Source organism: Bidens hawaiensis, unplaced genomic scaffold, assembly GCF_021521415.1.
Source record: "Bidens hawaiensis isolate Kalapana, Puna unplaced genomic scaffold, B.hawaiensis_p1.1 tig00030167_1, whole genome shotgun sequence".
NCBI lineage: Eukaryota > Viridiplantae > Streptophyta > Magnoliopsida > Asterales > Asteraceae > Bidens > Bidens hawaiensis.
Window position 1 is genome coordinate 130,778 of NW_027505169.1, and position 23,623 is coordinate 154,400.

Here is a 23,623-nt window from a genome sequence, read left to right on the forward strand (position 1 = left end):
AATAAACATAAACCCTTACTTACTTATATTCAATCAAAACCCTAAAATTAAAAACCCCTTTTCTTTTATATTCTATCGGCCTCTCTTTTTGTGAAAGAAAGAAGAGAAAAATGGTGTCAACTCAATTCGATGATGAAACCGTCAAGAAAATCGTTAGACAGGTATAGATTATAACCATGTCTTGTCTTTGATCTGATTGATTTTGATTATTCTATAACTTTGATGGTTGGCAGGTTGAGTTCTATTTCAGTGATAGCAACCTTCCAAGAGACAATTTTCTCAAAAACACCATTGCCGAGTCTGAAGATGGCAGTATCCTTTTTTTTGCTTTTTAAATTCATTTACAACAATTGCTATCGTTTTTCTTTTTTTTGGTGATTTGAAATTGATAATCTGTTTGAATGAATGATTTTTTGCTTTTAAAATTACTAGTATAGTTGGGGGTTGGTTTCCTTAACGAAAGCATAGTGGTGAGTTTGGCGTTGATATGCTCGTTTTCTCGGATGAGAGGTCATCTGGGGCTGGGGGATGATGTTAAGGTTGAAGATGTTTCCGATGACACCGTGCAAGCCATTGCGGAGACTTTAAAGGCCAAATCAACTACCCTTAAAATCTCCGAAGATGGTCGGTTCCGGTTCTCGGTACAAAGCTAAAGCTGTAACTTTTTTTTCTAATTAGTAACACAATACCTGGTGATGGTTTTCAGGGAAGAAGGTTGGAAGGACTACTGAACTTCTAAAACCTGACAAGGCGATTGAGCAATTAGACGGTAGAACGGTTGCTGCATCGCCCTTTCAGCATGATATAAAGCTTGAGGATGTTGAGTCATTCTTTGGACAATCTGCCAAGGTCCGTCCGTCCTTTTTTGTGTATGTTACGATATTATTATTAGCTGAGAATGTTATCTGATACTTGTTGCAAGTACTGCAGGTTAATAGTGTGAGGTTGCCTCGTCATGTTGGGGATAAGAGGGTTTTATGCGGTACTGCACTTGTTGAATTCTCATCTGAGGAGGAAGCTGCACACATTTTGACACAGAGCTTGGTTTTTAGAGGTGCTGACCTGGAACTCAAACCCAAGTAAGCAGCAATTCATTCTTATATTACAAGATAGATTGGCCCTAAAATGTGCATATCAGCTGCGTATAATGCACACGATATGAGCTCCTGATGAGAGGATGGTGCTCTCAGAAATCGCGCAATGCATGCTTTTCTGAGTTAAAGCGAGTTTATGCATAGATTTCTTGTACCTAGCCTGTGCACGGAGTTAAAAGCTATATTTTAGTTACACATAAAATTCTTTGGTGGCACGATAGCTTTTTTTTTAATATTTATTTTATTCTCATATTTTTATAGTGTTTGAAAGTCAACAAGTTAAAATATTGTTTATAAGTAATTTTTTATTTTCCTAATAACAAAAGGCTCGCATTCATGATGCGTGCACATCACATTTTTAAACCAAGACTAGGAGGAGCTTTATGGTTGTCATTTATTAGTGGTGGCGACATGTGTGCATGTGTGTGGGGGGGGGGGGTATTGCATAAGGCAGCATGAGTAATTTATTATTTTGCTAACTAATATGATTACGGAACTTGTTTTATAACATTAATAATCAAACATGTTGAAATAAGTGTATTTAGATGCACTGAAATTGCAGTTTGTGTGTGATGTTTGAGCATTTTGCGTTAAGAGTGAATTAATCTATTTATACATAAACATACTAGAATTGTCATCTCTATTTGAATTCTCTATTAATTGTTTTTGTGTCCTTGCATTACTCATTTTCTTATTGACTTAACAATTTAGGAAAGAGTTTGATGAGCAGAGAGCAAAGGATGAAGAAGCTGAAAGCAGTCGCCGTGATCGTAAAAACGCTTCGCAGGAAGAAGAGTAAGCGGTGAATATTATTTCTTATTGTTAATGCTGATGCGAATATTATTTCTTATTGTGTGTGTTAACAGCTACCCAAAAGGCTTACTTGTTGCATTTAAGTTGAAGAACACATCATCTAAAGATAAACTTGATACCCAAAAGACTGAAGAGACTGTTGATGCCAAATCTACTTCAGAGAACGATGAGAAAAAAACGGATATTAAAAAAGAGATAAGTCCAGAGAACGAAGAAGAAACTGAAGAAGATAACAAGGACAGTGAGAAAAAAACTGAGACTAAAAAGAAGTCTGCAGACATGTACAAGGATGATAAGGATGTTGTTTTACGTGAGGATCTCAAGAGTATTTTCCAGAAATTTGGTACAGTCAAGGTATATATGATATGTTTAATTTTGGTAAGGGTATATGGAATAATTTCTTTACTTGGAAGTCTTTGGCTAATCTTATGATTGTTTTGTTCAGTTTATTGATTTCAACATGGGTGAGGAATCGGGATACATACGATTCGAAGAAGCAGGAGGAGCACAGAAAGCCCGGGCCGCTGCAGTGCTTACCGAGGGGGGTGGTCTGGTTGTGAAGAATTATGTTGCTATTCTAGATCCAGTGACAGGTAATAACCTAAAACTTAATATGCAATCTTGTTGGGTATTATTAGTTGATCTGTTTAAACGGAGTGTAAGTTAACGAGTTGGTCATGTTTTCAGGTGAAGCTGAAAAGGAGTACTGGACTATGCTTCGTGGTCAAGAGAAATCTAGAGGAAATAAAGGCAACTGGGGCAGGTTGGTTTTGATATTCTATTTACCATCATAATTATCATCATCAATTCATTCTTATGTATGCAAATCTTTGAATGCTGTTTAGAGGAGGAAAGAACAACAGAGGCGGGTACGGGAAGCATAATCGCAATTCAAGAGATAATAATTCTGGAAATCGACCAAACAAGTTTCAAAAGGTTGCAGCTGCTTGAATTTTGTGTTGTAACATTTGACTTATAAACTTATGGTTAAAGTTTTGCATTATGTACTCTGCTGGAACTTACCATTTTAATGCTATTTCTTGATCCTTGTTTTTGAATCAAATTTTATGTGGCAGTTTAAAAATCATTTTTTAGTCTCATATTAGTCGGCCAAATCGCCCCTAGCGGACCAAATTGCCGACCAAATTCTGGCCTACCTTTTTAAATTACATATAAACTAGTTTTTTTACCCGGCGCGATCGCTTTCTATACATGTCGGTTGTAGTGGTGCACTAATGTGGATTCAGTTTGTATAAGTTAAGTTCGTTAAGATATCGACACTAAACTAACAAAAATAATCAGTATGTTAACGCAAGAAATAATAGCAGCATTCGTATAAATAAAAACTAACATATTAAAATGTACGTAACATTAACGATTTTCATTGCGCGTTGCGTTGGTCGGTAAAACTTGGTCATTGCATGGGCGAGTCAACACGAATTCGGTCGGTACTGACTACGTTCGTCACGATACCAAAACTAAACGAAAAATAAATTCGTCTAAATTAACATATTATAAATCATGCCCAAAAATAAGTAGCGGAACTTGTATAGTGTATAATGTAATATCTAAGAGGAATTTTATTTGGTCAGTAAAACACAAACATTGAATCTCGGACGTTGGTCTAACCAAAGTATTATCGGTCTCTGGAATAGCAGTGATGATTAGGTAAATCCCTGACGTTGGTAATAACATGAGCTTGATCCTGAGTGTTGCGGTGGTGAGTCGACACGAATTTGATCGATTTTAGTTGCGTACATTACCGTACAGAAATTAAAACCTAAATTAAAAAAAAAAACATAAATAATGGCGTGGTCCATTGATATTGTATTATTGTGCCACTCGGTCCAATAAGAACTCAACCGGCACCAAACTTTGATTTTATTATATAGTAATAATAAGCGGGATTACTCCATATAATAGTAACCAACTTTGAAAGTTGTTCTAATCAAGTCACTGATACAAACTTTTATTCCAATCAGGTCACTGAACTTTTATTTTTGTTCCAATCTTAGATATTTTACCTAGATTGCAGGTAATCTAGGTTTTTTTTAATTTTTCAATGTTTTTACTTTGCATAATAACTTTTAAAGGTTGCGAAAATCAGTAAAAATGCGAAATATAATTTTAAAATTTCGAAAATTTGCAAAAAAAGTTCGGAAAATTGAGTGTGACATTCGTCAAATTTGAGTCTGGAGTTGTATCCGTATTGTAAACTTTTATTTTGTAAAACCGACTCAATCATTTTTAGAACCTAAATTAATTATTATATATATTATATAGACCTTGATCATCAATAAATCGATGTTTGTTATATTATAGAGTCGTTAAGAAAACATAAGGGGTCCAAACCGATTTTTCGTAAAGTTGTTATGAGTTTTAAGAACCTTTAAACTCAATTTAAACTTGTTTGGAACTTGAGGGGCCAAAAATGTAACATCTATACACCATCCATATAAATAGAATAAACCCTAAACCTAAACCATTATTTAACTAGCCACCACCTCCCCTGGCCGTTTTCCGGCGAACCGTGATTCCGGCGATATCCCGACAGCCATTTTCCGGCGAGTACCATCACCTCCGACGCACCACCACCACTAAACCACCACCACCGTACCCCCTCCATCACTTTCCCTCTTTCCGGCCGCCGCCGCTACCACCCTTGCCGGCCACCACCTCCGGCGAACACCACCCACCGACCTCCGACCACCCTCCTCCCTGTTCTCCACCTCCAGCCACCCCCTTCTCCCCTCAAATCGTTTTTCCGGCAACCCCTTCCTCTCCGGATCACATTTCTGACGACTGGAAAGCCGGCCGCCGCGGTGCCGTGGCTCTCTCCCTCTCGTCTCGTCTCTTTCTCTCTCTGCTCTCTTCCCTCCGTCACACACACACGCACATACTCTTTCTCTCCTTCTCCGTCTCGTTTTTTCCGGCGAGCCTCCGGTGAACGGAGATCGGTCTCCGACGACCATGCTCGGCTCCGACATTTATTCTTGGCCAAACATCATGGTAAGGAGATTTATAGTTTTAATCATTTTTTTGTTTAACTCTTAACTAGTAATCGAGTCGCGAGTTCGTTTTCCCCCCTAAACCGACTTTGAAGAGTATTTTGTTGGGATTATTATTATAAACCTCATAACTAATTATTATTATTATTATTATTATTATTATTATTATTATCATTATTATTATTAACTAGATTGTTATTATTTTAATTATTATTATTATTAACAAGATAATTATTAGTATTATTGTTATTATTATTAACAAGATTATTATTATTATTATTATTATTATTATTATTGTGATTATTATTACTACTACTATTATCTTTTAACAAAACTATTATTATCATTATTATTATTATAAATATTAAAGTTATTAATATTATTAAAGATCATATTATTATTATCTTCATATTATTATGATAATTAATTATTAGCAATAATACAATTATAGTTATTTTGTGAACTCGTTTAGAAATCGAACCAATATCGTGTATGGTAACATTATTTACTATCAACATTACTTATTATTATTACAATTTTATCAACAACACTTTAAATTTATACCAAGATTTTACTCTTTAACTATTATTATTAGTATTATTAATAATAATTATTGTTATAACTATTATACGATATTAGTAATAGTTATTGGTATTATCATTAATTTATATATCTATATACATATATATATATATAAAATATTTTAAAATCATTATTATCATTTTTATCTTTAACATTAATAATATTATTATAAACTTTATTATCAATTCATTCTTATAAAAACTGAACTCTTGATTTAACACCGTCTTGCTTATATTTAATATTAGTTTAGCTATTTAAAAGCCTAATAAAATAATATTATTTTTATTCTAATTATTAAATAAGTACGAGTCCCTAATCGTTAACAAATTAACCGGTAATCCGATTAATAACCGAACCTTCTTGTCCAATGTTTCAAATGTAGTTTCAACTAAAGTCAAGTTCATTAATATTTTATTTATTCGTTTTCAATTAGCTTTCAAGTCGGATTCGTTCGTTTCGTTTACAAGCTTTCTATATGTCGATCACTTATTAGTTTTCTTGGTTCATCAGTCGAGGTGAGTACTTGCATACCCCTTTTTTCCATCTTTCGTTTTGGGGTGACATTTCATACTTATCAAACTAAATGCTTTATCTACTTGAATCTTTAAACCCACAAACGTGATTGTATACTTTACTTGAATAAATGCTCGATTTGGTGTTCTATGCTTAAATGTCTATGTGTTTATCGCTTTTGGATGGTGGAACTATAAATCCTAGACCATTTGGCAACCCCTCATGGCAAGGTGTCGTTAACATAATGCAATTAACGATAACTATAAAATCCTAGACTATTTGGCATCCCCTTATAGCTAGGTGTCGCTAACTTGTTTAGCGATAACTATTTATCCAAGTTTATAGCTTTTATTTATTGTTTCGTCTACAAGTTGTGGCTTATTATTACTATATACTTATATGCTGAAACTTATGAATTGCTCACCAACCTTTGTGTTGACAAACTTTAATTTATGAAATGTTACAGGTTTGACTTTTGTTGACTCGAGGACTTGATGAAAACGTTACCAAGAATATTAGGATATTAGTGAAACGAACAATATAATTGCTACTTGTATTCAACTTGTTTGTGTGGACGAGATGTGTTGATTATTGATTTGTTGAAATAAAAAGGAGTTGAATAAATATTGTCACTTTAAATAGTGTCTTGTGTATTTGTCCAATCACGTTGCACCCCGGCATGTTCCGCCTTTGGTCGGGGTGTGACATTGAGGTTCGGGTTAGAACGGGTCAAGGTCGGAACGGGTCAAAACGGGTTTCGGTTCAGTTTTTTTTGAACCAACGAATCAGCGTGTTTTCCACACGCTACAACTCGTTTTAACAGCAAAAGCTCGTTTAAGTGATTTTTCAGTTCGTTTCAGCACCTAACAGCTCGGTTAAGCGATTTTTAAGTTTGTTTCAGCACCTAACAGCTCCTTTAAGCGATTTTTCAGTTTGTTTCAGCACCTAACAGCTCGTTTAAGCGATTTTTCAGTTCGTTTCAGCACCTAACAGCTCCTTTAAGCGATTTTTTCAGTTCGTTTAAGCACCTAACAGCTCGTTTGAGCGATTTTTCAGTTCGTTTCAGCACTTAACAGCTCGTTTAAGCGACTTTTAAGTTCGTTTCAGCACCTAACAGCTCGTTTAAGTGATTTTTAAGTTCGTTTGAGCACCTAACAGCTCGTCTAAGCGATTTTTAAGTTCGTTTGAGCACTTAATAGCTCGTTTAAGCGATTCTTAAGTTTGTTTCAGCACTTAACAGCTCGTTTAAGCGATTCTTAAGTTCGTTTCAGCACTAACAGCTCGTTTAAGCGATTCTTAAGTTCGTTTCAGCACCTAACAGCTCGTTTAAGCGATTTTAACAGCTTGTTTAAGCGATTTTTCAGTTCGTTTCAGCACCTAATAGCTCGTTTAAGCGATTTTTAAGTTCGTTTCAGCACTTAACAGCTCGTTTAAGCGATTTTATGTTCGTTTCAGCACTTAATAGCTTGTTTAAGCGATTTTTCAGTTCGTTTCAGCACCTAATAGCTCGTTTAAGCGATTTTTAAGTTCGTTTCAGCACTTAGCAGCTCGTTTAAGAGATTTTTCAGTTCGTTTCAATGTTAGGTGCTGAAACGAACTTAAAAGTCGCTTAAAACGAGTTGCAACGTGTTGAAAACACGCTGATTCGTTGGTTCAAAAAAAAACTGAAACGAACTAACGAGCTGTTACGTGCTGAAACGAACTGAAAAATCGCTTAAACGAGCTATTACGTGCTGAAACGAACTTAAAAATCTCTTAAACGAGCTGTTAGGTGCTGAAACGAAATGAAAAATCGCTTAAACGAGCTTTTGTTGTTAAAACGAGTTGTAACGTGTTGAAAACACGCTGATTCGTTGATTCAAAAAAAAAAACTGACCCGAAACCCGTTTTGACCCATTCCGACCTTGACCCGTTCTAACCCGAACCTCAAATTTCCGAACTTTTTTTGCAAATTTTCGAAATTTTAAAATTATATTTCGAATTTTTACTAATTTTCGCAACCTTTAAAAGTTATTATGTAAAGTAAAAACATTGAAAATTAAAAAAAATTTAGATTACCTGCTATCCAGGTAAAATATCTATGATTGGAACAAAAATGAAAGTTCAGTGACCTGATTGGAACAAAAGTTTGTATCAGTGACTTGATTGGAACAACTTTCAAAGTTGGTTAATATCCCAATAATAGACAATAGTTATTCACACACCCTTTTTGGATATTCATACACCCTCCTAACACACATATTATCTTTTATATTCCCTATAAAGGGTGTATGAATTACACATCCCTGATGATATTCCAATCCTTTTAATCTTGATTAATTGTTGGCCTATCGGCAAAATAGCAGCCGGTGAGTTCTACAACACTGGATACAATCTTATGTGTAAAGGGGTGCTTTATGCTGTTGACTAACGCCTAACCATTAATCGAGCAATGAATTTGAGTATTGAGTAACTCTGGGTTTAGCGTTTAAAACTTAACAAGTGCAAACATTATCTTTCAATAGTATTTTAGGATTTTCTTTTAATAATCATAATGAAGCCTTGCATACATGATGTGCGTGCAATGCGCATCATTTGGAATTAAAACGCATCGGCCAACACCACGCTTTTCAAAACCTTGGTAGGCCCAAATACTGTAATTGGAAATTTCCAATGTGCTTCTGATTTACATTTTCTACAAATTTTGTATATATGTTTCCTTCTAGGCTTTCATTGTTATGAACATTCCCCTACAGTTCAAAATCTTGCTTACAACCCATTGTTATTAATTTGTTGATCCGCTGAATGTTTCAAAGACCGAACTGATGTTCAATGCTTATATCGGTAGCAGAAAGTCTTAAATCCAGAACTTGTAAAAGGCCTTTGGACAACAAAAGCGAGTTATGATCCCGCTTTCTTTCTTTCACGTGAGATCACTTGGACAGAAAAAATGGTCAACCATTGCACAACATTTACCTGGGCACATTGGTAAACAATTTGGGAAGATATCCTCCATCCTATTCTTGTACCAGCCAATTACCACTTTTTTGGTTCACTTTTGTATTTGTATATGATTATTGTTGTATTAAACTAGAGTATGAAGATTAGATAGTTACTGTAACTGTCCATTTACTGTATTTGATGTTACATCATTGGATATCCATCTTCTTTTTTGACCATATAAGCATATGCAGTCATCACACACTAATCCTTTCTACCTATGAAGTCAGTCCTCTTTGCAACCAGCATTTGCTTGTATTTTAAGCTTAGTTCTTTCAATTGTCTAGATCCTACTTTAAGGTTCCTTCATGTTAAATGAGATGGGGGTAACCTAATATTGAATTTAGGTATAAACCATTTTGTAAATTAATAAATAACTAGTTGATTGTTATACATTTGGGTGAAAATATTTAAGTTGTTTATTTATTTATTTGTATGTTTATTCTTAAACACGAGATATTTAATAGATCTCCTACATACTAGTCAGAGTGATGGTTCTAATTGTTAGGTACATGTCATTCCTTTAGAATGAATCTGTAAGTAGTGATGCTTGATTGTTTACTTATTTGTATTGCGGGGTGAATGATCAGATAGCGCGCGCTTAGTGGTTATGATAGTTTTGGCATTCAGGTGGCATAACCATCTTGATCCTGAAATTAACAAGCATGCTTGGACTCAAGGAGAGGAATTATTCAGGAGAGCTCACTAAATTCTTGCTTGGCAGGTATGCTTACTTTTCCACTCATATAGATACCCAACTCTATTGAGTCTTTACTTAATGACCATTCTACCCCTTACTGTCAAACCCTATATTTTTTTATTTGGATTTTGATCTACATTGACATAAGAAAGGAACCGAACCACCATCTGTCCTCTTTTGTTCTGTCATCGGCATATAATTGAATTTGTTGTTCAAACCAGGCATAATCGCAGGATAATTGAATGATGAGCAATCCAATATTTTGAGAATACTATTGTTTATGGATAAAAAGATTATTTAAACTAAAATTGAGTAAGTACAAAAAATAGAAGATGGGCATGTATATGAAATATTAAAAGTTACAGAAAAAAAAATAAGGGTAAAATGGTCATTTATTAATTTGTTTTTAACGAGTTGGGTATGTTTGATATTTTATACTACGGACATATATGACACTTTTGAAGCTTGTAGAGGCGTATACGAAATTGTCACTATTTATAAATTCCAATTTTTGTCAATGATTCCAGGACTGCCAAGAACTATTGGAATAGTTGTGTTAAAAAGAAACTGGGTGCATACATGCCATGCCTTCTTTCACACTTCCAAGGCGAGGCAAGCTTCCGTGCAGATGGGGAAGGAAGGTTCACCATTTGTGAGATGTTCAGTGTCAAATATCCAAGTTTATAACAAAACCATAATAATAAACAATTGTAATTCAACAAATTGGTTTTTACTAAAAAAACATAACCCAACCGTCTGGGTTTGTTTATTTTTGGTTTTTGTGGTTGCGTAAAATGAAATGAATACAATACAATTCTTTAGTTTATTTCAAGTTGTAATATTATTATTAGTATTATATTATATTTTGTAGAAGACGGAAACAATTAAACAGCATAGAATATAATATGCCCAAAAACAGACAAAGCTTCTTCTGATCGAGCATTGACCAACCATGGCTTCTCATCCCTCATCATCGTATTATTATTGTTTCAAGCAGCATCCCATCCTCCCAAATACCCACCGTGTTAATTTCGTCATCCCACCATCTCATTTTAGGTTAACTCCCAGACGGTATGCGGTCAAAAATTCATGGCTTGGTGGTAATGGTAAGTTTTTTTTTATTTCTTTATAAATTTGTCTCTCTTAGGATTCATTGTTGATTTACTTGTAATAATTAACTGATACCATATATTTAAGTTTTTTTCTTGATGGGTTAATATTTAATATTTAATATTTTCCTATCAACCTAATAATACAGTAGTATTTTCGACATTAGAATACAGTAACATATATTCGGAACTATCCAATTGTTATCAATTACGAATTCCCATGACTCTTATCTAGGATAAAGGATCTAATTATTCATAACCTTTTTTTATTGTCAAATTGATGGTTTCTAACATTTCATTTCATTTCATTTGGTGGTTTGCAGAAACCAGTCATGTACATGATGATGTTCCTATTCTTTCACCTTCACAGGTATTACTAAATATTATTATTTCTCTCTCTTTCTTTGTATTTCTAGCTAGTGTCTCTTTAAAACATATATAATAATAATAATTATTATTATTATTATTATCATGATTTGATTTCTTCAAGGCTATTGAAAGATTGCGGGCAAGTCGGGAAACTTCCAAAACAACACAACAGTATCTGGCTATGTACTCGAGCGTTTTTGCTGGGATCATACTGGATCAAGCTGCCATGCTCATCCCCATGGATGACCATATGGTTCATAGAGGACATGGTGTTTTCGATACCGCTGCCATTGTTAATGGGTTACTTACTTACTTACTTTCTTCATATATAAATGTATTCTTGTATTAACATTTTTACTATTACTGTATATGTCAGATTCCTATATGAGCTGGAGCAGCACCTCGATCGCTTCCTTGGTTCCGCAACGAAAGCGAAGATAAAGCCCCCTTTCGATAAAGAAACCATTAAAAGAATCCTTGTACAAACCGTAAGCGCTTCATCTTGTAAAAACGGAGCATTAAGATACTGGCTTTCGTCAGGTCCCGGTGATTTCCAACTCTCTCCCTCGGGCTGCCATGCGTCAGCTCTTTATGCCATCGTCATCCAAGACCAAGCCCCTCCTAATTACAAGGGCATTAAAGTAATTACATCATCCATTCCAATAAAGCCGCCACAATTTGCCACCATGAAGAGCGTAAACTATCTTCCAAACGTCCTTTCTAAAATGGAAGCTGAAGAGAGCGGGGCGTACGCTGCCATTTGGTTGGATGAACAAGGGTTTGTTGCTGAAGGGCCTAGCATGAATGTGGCTTTTGTCACACAAGAGAATGAGCTTTTGATGCCTTCGTTTGACAAGATACTTAGCGGGCGTGCTTCAAAGAGGGTTTTGGAACTTGTGGGTGATTTGGTAAAAAAGGGGATAGTTGGAGGGGTCAAAGTGAGAGATGTGAGTGTTGAAGAAGGGAAACGAGCGCGTGAGATGATGCTGATTGGCAGTGGAGTTATTGTTCGGCCTGTTTTGCAGTGGGATGATCAGGTCATAGGCAACGGTAAGTGTTGCTTTAAAACAAGTCTTTCTTTTTTTTTTTAATTATGTTTTCCGCGTCCAAGTTTTAGTGTTGTTTCAATAAAGTCGTTACTTATTGTCAATCTGTTGTCAGGTAAAGAAGGTGCAGTGACAGAGTCTATGCGTAACCTAATTTTAGAGGACATGAAAAATGGGCCATCGACAGTACGCACCGTGATTCCTTACTAATTTGCTTTGCCTGCTGCTTCGATTAAAGTTGTTATACAACTAGTCTTAATTCCTTGGTTGTAATATTGGCCGATATTGATGTACGTCTTGTAATCTAATTTTGAAATTTGTAAAATATCAAATAAATACATTTACGATTGCCACGAGAGCATGGTCTAATCAATAAGTCAATAACCATATAGAAGTGAGAACTAATTGAGTTTGTTCAACTCGAGGGTGGTATAAAAATTTCAATAATATGTAGTCTACAACAGTGATAACTAAAGATTTCTACAACAGTGACCGTGATTAAAAGTCAACTTTGAGTTTGTGATTGCTATCTTAACCTCCTAATAACTTATTTAACTTTTTTTAAAAAGTTAATAAGTTGAAGGCTTGTATGGGTAACTAAAAAGGACTTTTAATTTTAACCTGAACACCATGAACCTCTTATTTTAAGTTGTAAAGTTGTTTGGGTAACATTGAACACCATGGAGCTTTATAACAAGCATTAGCATGCCAAGTTGATAGGGGACATAGCTAATGTTTAAGCAATGAGGGTCAATCATGAGTGTAGTGGACAAGAGTCAAACACGGCCCCATATTTATTTTTATTTTTTCATTTGGGTTATGTATACCAGCAAACGATCGAGCAAGCAGTCACAATGGAATCTCCGCTCCTCTCCTCATACTCAGCTTATGAGAAAAATACTGGATTTTGTTTACTTTCACTTCTACATTGGAATCCCCGTCCACATATCATATACCCCAAATTATATAAAATAAACCTTCATATTTGGGAGTTCATTGTTCATAATTCGTCATATATTTTAATGTGGTTGTGAGTGGAAAGATGTATTCTTTAATTGATCATGAATAGATATATAAGGGGAATCAGATGTGGAAGTCTTCTACAAATGAATAAATTTTATGGATACATATGTATTTTAGTTAAATTATATGGATGGAGATGAGAATTCCATTGTGAATACAGAATAGCATTCACATTCCATTCCCCGCCTCATCTAAAATTTAACTAAATACGTTATTTTCTAAATTTGTCTATCATTTTCTAATTAATTAAACAACACATTTTATTCATTCTTTAATTATTTTATCTCTTTCTTCCACTCATATTCACTCTTAAACAATATTATAAAATAGATATGGGGTGAATGCCGTCACATAAGATTTAAGGGTGCGTGTTTGTTTTTCACTAAAATATGAGGTTCAACTATGAAAATAAGGCATAACTGGATGAGAGGTATTTTTGTTAAAATATTAAGATGAGGTTGGGAATTGGGATGGATTGGAATGCTCTTTGCAAAGCTAAACTTAATGCAAACAAGTATTTAACACTTATTAGTAATGACATTAGTTGTTAATTGAGTCCATATATTTAGGGAATCCCCGTAACTTTCCCTCAAATTCTAGGGGTGAGGTACTGAGATTGGCATCCTAATGTGGAGGTAAAAAAAAATTCTTAATTTTAGAGATGGGGATAAGAAAAAGGAATCAAATGTAAATGGTGTATAGATGGTAAACCATTCTAAGACCACCCGTAGTGGCAGTTTTGCCACACACGTTATGGAGGAAAACGCGGGGGGTACACCCCCCCCCCCCCCGCGTTATGTGTTTTTTTATCTACGTTGTATGTAAAACGCTAGGAATTGCGCCAAATTCAAGGAGATGACCGTTGCTTGTTTACCATTGGAGAATAAAAAAAAATTTATTTTCTATATATTAAACCATTTCATCCCCAATCATACCTCATCAAATTTATAAAAATTCTCTTTCAACTCTATAATTCCTTACACAAAATTCATTACATATGGATCCTCCATCTATATATAAACAGTTTTTCGGGCCCGACCAACAAGCCGGACGTGGAGGAGGAACAGGCGGTTATGAGTGCGATTATGCTCGCGACAAAGTATATGAGTTCCGTTACGAGTGCGATTAGCTCTCCACTACCCCCCGTTTCAAAATGAGCATATATCGAACGAGATCGTACCGAAGCCAACAACAGGTTGATGGCGGATTACTTCTGCGACTCGCCGAGATACAAGAACCTGAAGACCTTTAGGCGTCGTTTTCGGATGTCTAAAAATTTATTTATACGCATCACCAATGATTTGGAGCGTGAGTTTGATTACTTTTAGCAAAAGCCTGACGCTCGAGGGACGCTAGGATTCACGGCTATTCAGAAGGTTACGTCAGCCGTACGCGTGCTCGCCTACGGAAACACGACCGACATCAACGACGAGTATTTAAAAATGGCCGAAAAAACAACTCGGGACACCTTGGAGTATTTTTGTTACGGTACGTTTTGTTTTTTTAAATAGTTTATCACTTGTTTACTGTGATCATTTATTTTATAAAAGTTTTGTAAAATATAGGAATATTGAAACTATATGGACCACATTATCTGAGAGAGCCCAACGTTAACGATCTACAACGTCTTTACGAGGCACATACAAGGGTGCATGGTTTCCCCGGCATGATAGGGTGTGTAGATTGCATGTATTGGGAATGGGCTAATTGTCCAACTGCATAGCGAGGTCAATTCACACGAGGTGACCAAAAGGGACCAACGGTCAGCCTTCAAGCGATCGCTTCATACGACCTTTGGATTTGGTCGGCATTCTTTGGTGTTTCCGGTTCCAACAATGACATAACCGTCTTAGAGCAGTCTCCTGTGATGGAGAGTTACATATCTGGGATCGTTCCCATCGCTTCGTTTTGGGCTAACAATAACTTCTACCATCATGGGTACTATCTGGGTGATGGAATATATCCAGAGTTCGCGATAGTCGTTAAAACATTCAGAGACCCGATGGATGAAAAAAGACAGTATTTTAAGAAAGTGCAAGAGTCTACGAGAAAGGATATCAAGAGGTGTTTTGGTGTTCTTCAACAACGATGGCATTATGTTAAAAATCCTTGTCGTCTGTGGTATTTAGAAAGAATGAGATGTGCTATGTATGCGTGTATCATAATGCATAACATGATCATCGAGGACGAGGGAAGAGCAATATGTCCAACTTTCATACCGGACCCGGATCCACCACGGACTCCGGCAAGTATGGAGCAACGACTCGAAAACTCAGATTCCGTGCGGTCAAGAGAGATACATAACGCACTAAAGGAGGATTTGATCCAACATCTTTGGATGTATCGGCCTCTGCCTGGTGAAAACGATGATCAAAACGAGGGCAACAATGAAGACGATGATGAAGACAACGACAACGATGGCGAAGACGACGACGACGAAGAGGGCGAAGACGACGAGGACGACGACGACGACGAAGAGGGCGAAGACGACGACGACGACAACAACGACGAATAGTTTCTTTTTATTTTCATGTAATATTTATTTAATAAAATATTATTGTTATTTGATTATTCTTATTAAAAATTAAAAAAAAAAACAAAAAGTGTAAAAGTGACTGGGCGCCACGTGGCGCATAATGCCTGGGGTTGGAGAGTTATGACTACAGCCTGTTTTTGTAATAAACCATAACTCTGACTGGGCGCCACGTGGCGCATAATGACTGGATGTGGAGAGTTATGACTACACATGGTCTAAAGAAAAACAAAGTGAAAGGATACATTAATTTTTCTAGAAATCATATGTTTCGAGAAACCAAATCATTGGGCACGACTCACGAGTCAGTGTCCAAGAAACCAAGTTGTTGGGCCAAATTTCCTAGTCATTGTGTGAGTGGCCCGATCATTGGGGCATGTTCACAAGTCAATGTCCGTCATACCAAGTCACCGGGGAACGTTTCTTTTGACTCATTGTGTGAGCAGCTTGCTCGCTGGTGCGTGTTCACGATTCAGTGTCCGAGAAACCACGCCAATGGGCCATATTCACAACTCGGTGCCCGAGAAACCAAGTCGATGGAGGGGATTTTTCTAAGTTATTGTGCGAGCAACCAAGTCATTTGGTAATTTTTCTAAACAATGTGGGCGGGAAAGGCCTTGGTTTTGGGTGCGCTTGGGGCTTTTTTTCCTGTTCTTATAAATGGTCAACACAACCAAAACCAAATATTGCATTTCGTTAATTAGAAATTCAATTAATTCAACCTTAAACCGAATTAACCAATATACGTGCATTGATATAATCAATCTACCCAAACTAATAATCGACGGTTTTAATTATTATTATTTAAACCAAAACCAAACATCACAGTTGGACTTCGATTATACTGAACAAAACCTGATCAAACTGAACCGAACCTGATAACCGAACCCACATAGCCAGACAATATCAAAGTGCATGAATGTTTGTTATAAATTAGAATAGGGGTCCTACTAGAGACACCACCTAAAAATCAAAACGCCCACCCACTACGCGGCGTATCGCCCGACATGCGGCGTATCAGAGGTTTTTGTCATATTATGTCCAAATCTTTTGTCTTATTATGTTTGTACCCTATACGCGGCGTATTGGGTGATACGCATATTGAGTACACGTCAACCTCTGACTATCAAATCAGTCATACATCGTACATGATACGCTGCATATCGGCCGATACGCGGCAGATCAAGTCAATAATTTGATTTTGTCACATCCGTCTCCCTTTCTCTACATATATGTGCGTTCAAAATATATCGATCAATATGTGAAGATTGTGTTTTGTGTTTGTTAAAATATAATGGACTTATATGATATTTTGTTTGGTGACGGGAACGACGAGCAGTCGGGCTACGTACACAACGATCAGCCAGAGCTGTCGGGCTTGCCAGATTTGAATGAACTTCGCGACTCGAACCATGAGTCGGGGTATGGAATATCGAGCAGTACGACTTACCAAATCCTGACCAGGTTATTTAGCGTGTTTATATAGTACAATAGCGCGTTAGTTATTTTTTAAATATTATACGTTGTCTTGTCAATATTTTTTATCAGGGGTATATCATATACGGCGGTAGTCACCCTTCGTGGTCGGAGGATAATAGGACATCGTCGAATACATATGAGGCCAGAGTCGAGGAGTCTTATGGTCAGTCTTCCCAGCAGTTACATGTAGAAGGTCCGTATTACGGAACGAATTCGTACCAGTTACCTTTAGGAGAGCAACCATACATGTCAAGACCAGTCACGAGCAACGTCGTTGATGGCACTCAAGAGGCTCACGGCGAAGGAGGCGATGATGATGTTGATGATGATGATGATGATGATGGTGGTGGTGGTGATCGTTACATATGGGAGACGACATTTTCTTATGTAACTAATAATGTATGACCTATTTTTTTTAAAAAAAAAATTATTATTATTCTTTTTCAACACGTTACTAAATATTACTTTATTTACATTGCTTGATATCAGTATTTTGATTCTGTTGTTGAGTTGGTGGATTGGGTTAAAAAGACAGGACGTGAGCATGGTTGTGTTATCTCACTCCAACGTTCAAGTAACAAAAGTGTTGAACTTGTATGCAATCGAGGTGGGGAACCAAAACTCAAGGCAACGGTGAGGCATACCGGGAGTATTAAAAGGGGTTGTCCATTTAAACTTGTCGGGAGGTACAGCGCGCCAGGTGGTTGTTGGAAGCTAGAGGTTGTCAACGAGACGCACAACCACGATCCCGTTTTGTTTGATGAGGGGCACCCGGTACTAAGGAAACTGACCGACGAGGAAATTGATATGGTTGCGACGTTGCATAGGCAGGGTCTGAGGCCTGCTAAAATTAAGTCAACCATAAATAAACGCTTTCCTGGTAACAAATGTATTACTAAGGATATATACAACGTCGTGAAGCTTGTTGATGACCAAGATAAAATTGGTGACACCCCATGCAGGTAATTGTTGTTAGAATATTATTATTTTGTAAAACTCTTTTTAATATATATTATTTTGAATATATATTATTTTGTTTTACCATATATAAAATATATATATTCTGTAAGATTTAATAAGAATATTATTTTATAATATCATTTTATTATATTAATTTTATTATAATTCTGATGTTTAATAAGAATATTTGTAATATTTATTAATTTTTTGTTGAACCCAACGTAGGTACTTGAAAACTTTCTTCAAACCCATGGGTTTACCTTTTACACATGGGAGAATCTTTCACCAATAGGACGGAGAATGTTTTCTTTAGTCACGAGAAGTCGCATACCATGTGGCGTGTGCTGATTGACACGACGTACAACACCAACATGTACAAGTGGCCGTTTGTACAGTTTGTTGGTGTGACGTCGACATCAAAGTCTTTCTGTATTACACATGCAGTTATCTTTAGGGAGCAAGAGTGTAACTTCACATGGGCCCTGGAACGACTTAAAGGCATGCTCGTCGATTGAAGGGAGCCGCGTGTGTGACATTTGTCAATTTTTATTCGTATTCGTATTTGTATTTGTATTCGTTAAACCGACCCGTTATGTCATTTCAATAAATTCGTGTTTGTCGTTTATCATTTAATATTAATTACGATGATTTATAGTTATTATTCGTTCATTTTTTATCCGTTTAGTTCAAATAACGAATCTCCAAGGCTTAAATGTTAAGTTCAAAGTATTTGAGTGTAGAGCGTAAACAATCCAAAGATAATAAAATATATCAAGTTTGATTAAGTTATATATGTTTGTAAAGTTCAAGGGTTAAGAAGTAAATAAACTTTAAAATCAGTTTTTATGTATTTAAGAAGTTTGAGGGCTTAAAGTGTAAATTAAGATTTAAAATTTTAATTTAATAATAATATTATAACCAGCCCAGCCCCTTCCCCCCTTCATATTCACGTTTTTCCGACGAGGCAAAATTCCGGCGAACGGCAAAAACTCCGGCGACCTTTAAAACCACATCAAAACGCCATTTTAATCAATTTTTAAGGTTATAAACTCGTTTCTCCACCATATTAATGCTTAATCAAGACCCATTATGCGTAATAACACCCTACAACGTTCCGGATCCTCTAGTCGCAAGTTGACCGCTTAGATCACCAAACAACTAGCCACGGTCATTCCTGATATGATGACCCATATTCACCAGAACCTTTCTGCTAGTAATGTAACACCACGATCCTAACCCTCTTAATTTAAGCTTAAATATACTAACTTTGAAAGTACAGGGACCAAAAATGACAATTATAGAAATCTTCTCCCGTCGCGGTACGCGACGGGGTAACAAACAACCCATCGCGTAGCGCGATGGGGTTGCTGAGTCAGTGGACACGTGTTGAACACCGTGTCGACACGTGGCGCATTATGACAGGCCACGTGTCACCACCGCATAAGGCGGTGTATTTTTTGCTGCGTCGCGGTACGCGACCAGTCCCAAAGGACCGGGCGCGGTACGCGACGGGGTCCAGGATTGGCTATAAAAGGGGGGTGATGGGCATGAGTTCAAATCATCCCAAAAACACCTTCCTTTACACACACATAGCCTTGGAAAACGTGCCCCGTTGCTGTAGCAAGCCGACGTGCTGTTTTCTCGATATTCGTGCAAGAAACGAAGTTATAATCAAGAAACAATCACATAAGCGAGTAGATCAAGATCCTGCCTTTTCGTATTAGCAATCTAATTATCCGATTTGAGGTAGGATTTATGTTTAAGTTATTTGAAATATAGCTTAGACTATCAATCAAGGCTATGGCCTTTAACCTTGATCGTATTTTACAAACATTCATTCACAATCATGTTTTCATAAACGTTACTTCATGATGAAGTAATGTTAATCGAAAGATATATTTTGACGGGCATGTAGTAACTGGAAGGGGGATATCACTAGTAATAAGTTTCTTGCCTAAGGAAAAGTAATTCGCATAAACCCCAATCAACCGAGGGACCCCTTTACTTACCTGTAGAAACTTACCAACGTGATAGAACCTATTAGGCCAAAGCATGCGATATCAAACGTCACATAAAACTAAGTGTTTTCATTCACAATCAAAGATAAACGATTTCAAGGTTAAGCTTACAATCATAGCTTAACATCATTCAAAACATTCATACGAACCTATTTATGTATAGGTTAATATCATTCACTGTCGATCAATCAATCAGTCAAGGTTTACAACACCGACGGTACAGGTGAATACGTCAACTTTTTTAATCAGTCAAAACATATTATACTCAATGAGACGAACGGGTGTTTGTCTTAGCGAGTCAATCAATGTCTACATGAGATCATGCAATCTCTAAAACTTTATAATACAAAGTAGAAAATAAAGTCAACTCAGACCGAATACACATGTGTCTGGATCCAAACATAACCGTTCAGCCTAATCATTCTAAGGCTACGTGGTCGCGGGCTAATGGTCATAACTAGTCTCCCAGAAAGGGCTACGTGGCTCGGGAACAATTGTGTGTGTAGGGCAGTGGTACATAGACCAGAAGTAGAAATGCTTCTGCTGATCTTGTAGAGAAAACTATATTTGTATTATATTGTCATTCAAATGTTTTATTGAGTCACACGTGTTCATCAGCATATAGCTGACGTATTTTCCAAGCCATTGCAGGTAATTAAGCATATGTAGCGTAACAAGGATTTGGAGTCTTATTGAAGATAGAAGCGCGTACAAGATGGCTCCGTTTTTGATAAAAAAATTCTTGTAATATGAAAACATATCTTTTGTAAACCAATACTCGGGTATTTAATTCCCGAGTAAATTTTCAATGTAAATTAATATTATATTCAACCTAAAGTATTCCACTAAAATAAACCCATAAACTCTGATATATTTACGAAACAGGTACCAACTTGTGGTCACACGCCTAGGCCCTAAGTCGGGGTGCGACAGGTTGGTATCGGAGCCATCGGTTTCAGCGAATTAGGTATTAAAACATTAGTACCTAGGCTTAAACCATTATTATCATCGTTATTACTATCCGTAGGGATAAGATAGGATTGGTAAACCTTCTATCCCTAATCTAACTAAAGTGCAGATGTATTATATTAACTACTTTGGTCGTAGACACCGAGTAGCCATACAATCAGTACCGACAATCATTCACGAACCATCCGATATGGAAAGTAGCAATAGTTACTACACTAGGTTTTCCAATAGTGATCAACCAATCAATCCGGTGTTACCTTACGGGAGCCAACCGGTGTATCTCCCCGGCAGTCAACAATGTCCAGTCGAAATATCGGACAATACCGAGGACAACGTTCCCCTGTATTACTCCTCCGACATTCCAACATACCATCCTTCCGAGGAACAGGAGGTACAGAGTAAAATCAAACAAGAAACTGAATCGGAATCATAAAGCTGGATGAATTGTCACTCTGATCAAAGGAGATGGGCAATTCGGATCACCACCATTGGGTTATCAATATCAGATCCCACCGACTATAGCTGAACCAAGTCGAAAGCCAAAGATGAGGGTCATCTTACCATACAAAAAGAGATCAGTTCAATCACCAATCAAAAATCCTTATGAATCTAAGGAAGATCCCGAGGAAGAGAAGGATTCCAAGAAAGAAGATGAGGAGAATCAATATCTTTATTTTCCATCCTTAAAGGGATCAATACCATCGATCTCCCAGCAAGCAAAAGAGATTCGGGAGGAGGCAAATCTCATCGAGGAGTTTTACACCAACAACATCCCTGATGAAGAAATGCATGCATACATTGCTAACCCGCATCTCAATCCACAAGAGAATGCTTATCTCTTTCCAGTCGCATCCGCACCAACGGGATAATCGAACCTGCCAAATTCGGTGATGGGCGAGCTGAGAAACGAGAAAGTGGACAAAAAGAGAATAGGGAGAAAGATTGTCAAGAAGTGTGACAAGATGAAAAATCTTGTTACAAAATGGATTAAGGATTAGAAATTATGGCTATGTATTGTTATAGTTGTTGTAATATTTTTCTTGTAAGATAAATAAATGTAATATAAAGTGTGTCTTTTCTGAAATTTTGTTTTATTCATATAATGCATGTCTAAAGCAAATAGTAATCAAGAAACTCAAGTAAACAATAAAGGAAAGACAATCGAAGAAATCATGCAAGAAAAAGCAATTGCGGAAAATATACAAGCCATACCACAAAATTATGTGCTTGGTATCCGCGATCTAATAAAAGAGGCCGTGAATCCAATCTATGAAATATTGAAACATGATCAAAGTCGTACTGCCTCACAATCTAATAAGAGAACGAGTCGAAGTAAGAGCGAATCTGCTACTTCGAAAAGAGAATTAAAGAAAGAATCTAAAAAGGAATCGGAAAAGAAGGAAAGTAAGAAAGAGAAAGAACCGAAAAGGAAAGAAGCAAGTGATGAAAGCTCGACTGCTGAAAACAACCTCCATGAAAAGACGAAGAAATTAAAGATACATGAAGGTTGTGATTTCAAGGTGTTCAAAGTTTATAACCCCAAAGAGTTCCACGAGGATAAAGGAGCGATACATACCCTCTGATGGTTGGAGGAAATGGAATCGATTGTACTAATAAGCAAGTGTACGGAAAGCGAGAAAGTGCAATATACCTCCCAGATGTTCAAGGGGGAGGCATTAGAGTGGTGGAATACCCTGATTGGAATCAAGGGTAGAGAAAATTTATACAATCTAGACTGGGCAACATTTAAAGCTATGGTATTAAAGAAGTTCTGTCCGATTAACGAAATGGATCAGATTCAAACCAAGCTGTAAAACCACAAGGTTGTGGGGAAAATCTCAAGGAATATAACACCAAGTTCCTTGAGTATTGTAGAATTGTCCCTCACTTGGTCACTCCTGAAATCAACAAAGTGACGCGCTATATTTACGGGTTGCCAATCTAGATCCGTGACTTAGTTCGATCACATATGCCGACCACAACGGAATCTGCCATGGATTTGGCCGGATATTTGATGGACGGGATGTTGAGGAACCGAGATGAGAGAAAGAAAGATGAGGGAAAAACAAGTGTGGGTGGAAAGGTGAAAAAGACGGAAAAGGAAAGAGAAGGGGGATTTGTGTATAGTCGCCCCATTTGCAAGACCTGTGGTAGGAAACACTTTGGAAGATGTCTTCGACCAAACAACTCGGTTACATGTAATTTTTGTAAAGGACCGGGTCATGTGGAAGCAAATTGTACAAGAAAAACAGTAGAATGTTTCATATGTGGTGAGAAGGGACATTATAGCAACGAGTGTTCGAAAAAGAAACCAACGACGGTGACGGTTGGAGCAAGTGGCAGCGGTACGAAGACCGATGCCAAGAAAGGAAATGCTCGTGTCTTTATGCTAGACACTCAGAAGGCAGCAGATATACTGGACGTGATC

At 36.8% G+C, this 23,623-nt stretch overlaps 2 protein-coding genes across 2 annotated transcripts; both read left to right on the plus strand.

The window, feature by feature from the left end:
* Positions 1–26: 26 nt before the first annotated feature.
* LOC143611200 (la protein 1-like) lies at positions 27–2,889 on the plus strand. Its single transcript, XM_077085462.1, has 10 exons — positions 27–161; positions 234–312; positions 469–624; positions 707–849; positions 931–1,079; positions 1,806–1,889; positions 1,961–2,261; positions 2,353–2,500; positions 2,595–2,670; positions 2,753–2,889. The coding sequence occupies exons 1-10, from the start codon at positions 111–113 to the stop codon at positions 2,856–2,858; spliced, it is 1,293 nt and encodes a 430-aa protein (XP_076941577.1). The 5' UTR covers positions 27–110; the 3' UTR covers positions 2,859–2,889.
* Positions 2,890–10,665: 7,776 nt separating this feature from the next.
* Positions 10,666–12,497, plus strand: LOC143611202 (D-amino-acid transaminase, chloroplastic-like). The gene is made up of 5 exons (XM_077085464.1): positions 10,666–10,795; positions 11,122–11,168; positions 11,289–11,467; positions 11,544–12,217; positions 12,329–12,497. The coding sequence occupies exons 3-5, from the start codon at positions 11,349–11,351 to the stop codon at positions 12,421–12,423; spliced, it is 888 nt and encodes a 295-aa protein (XP_076941579.1). The 5' UTR covers positions 10,666–10,795; positions 11,122–11,168; positions 11,289–11,348; the 3' UTR covers positions 12,424–12,497.
* Positions 12,498–23,623: the final 11,126 nt, after the last annotated feature.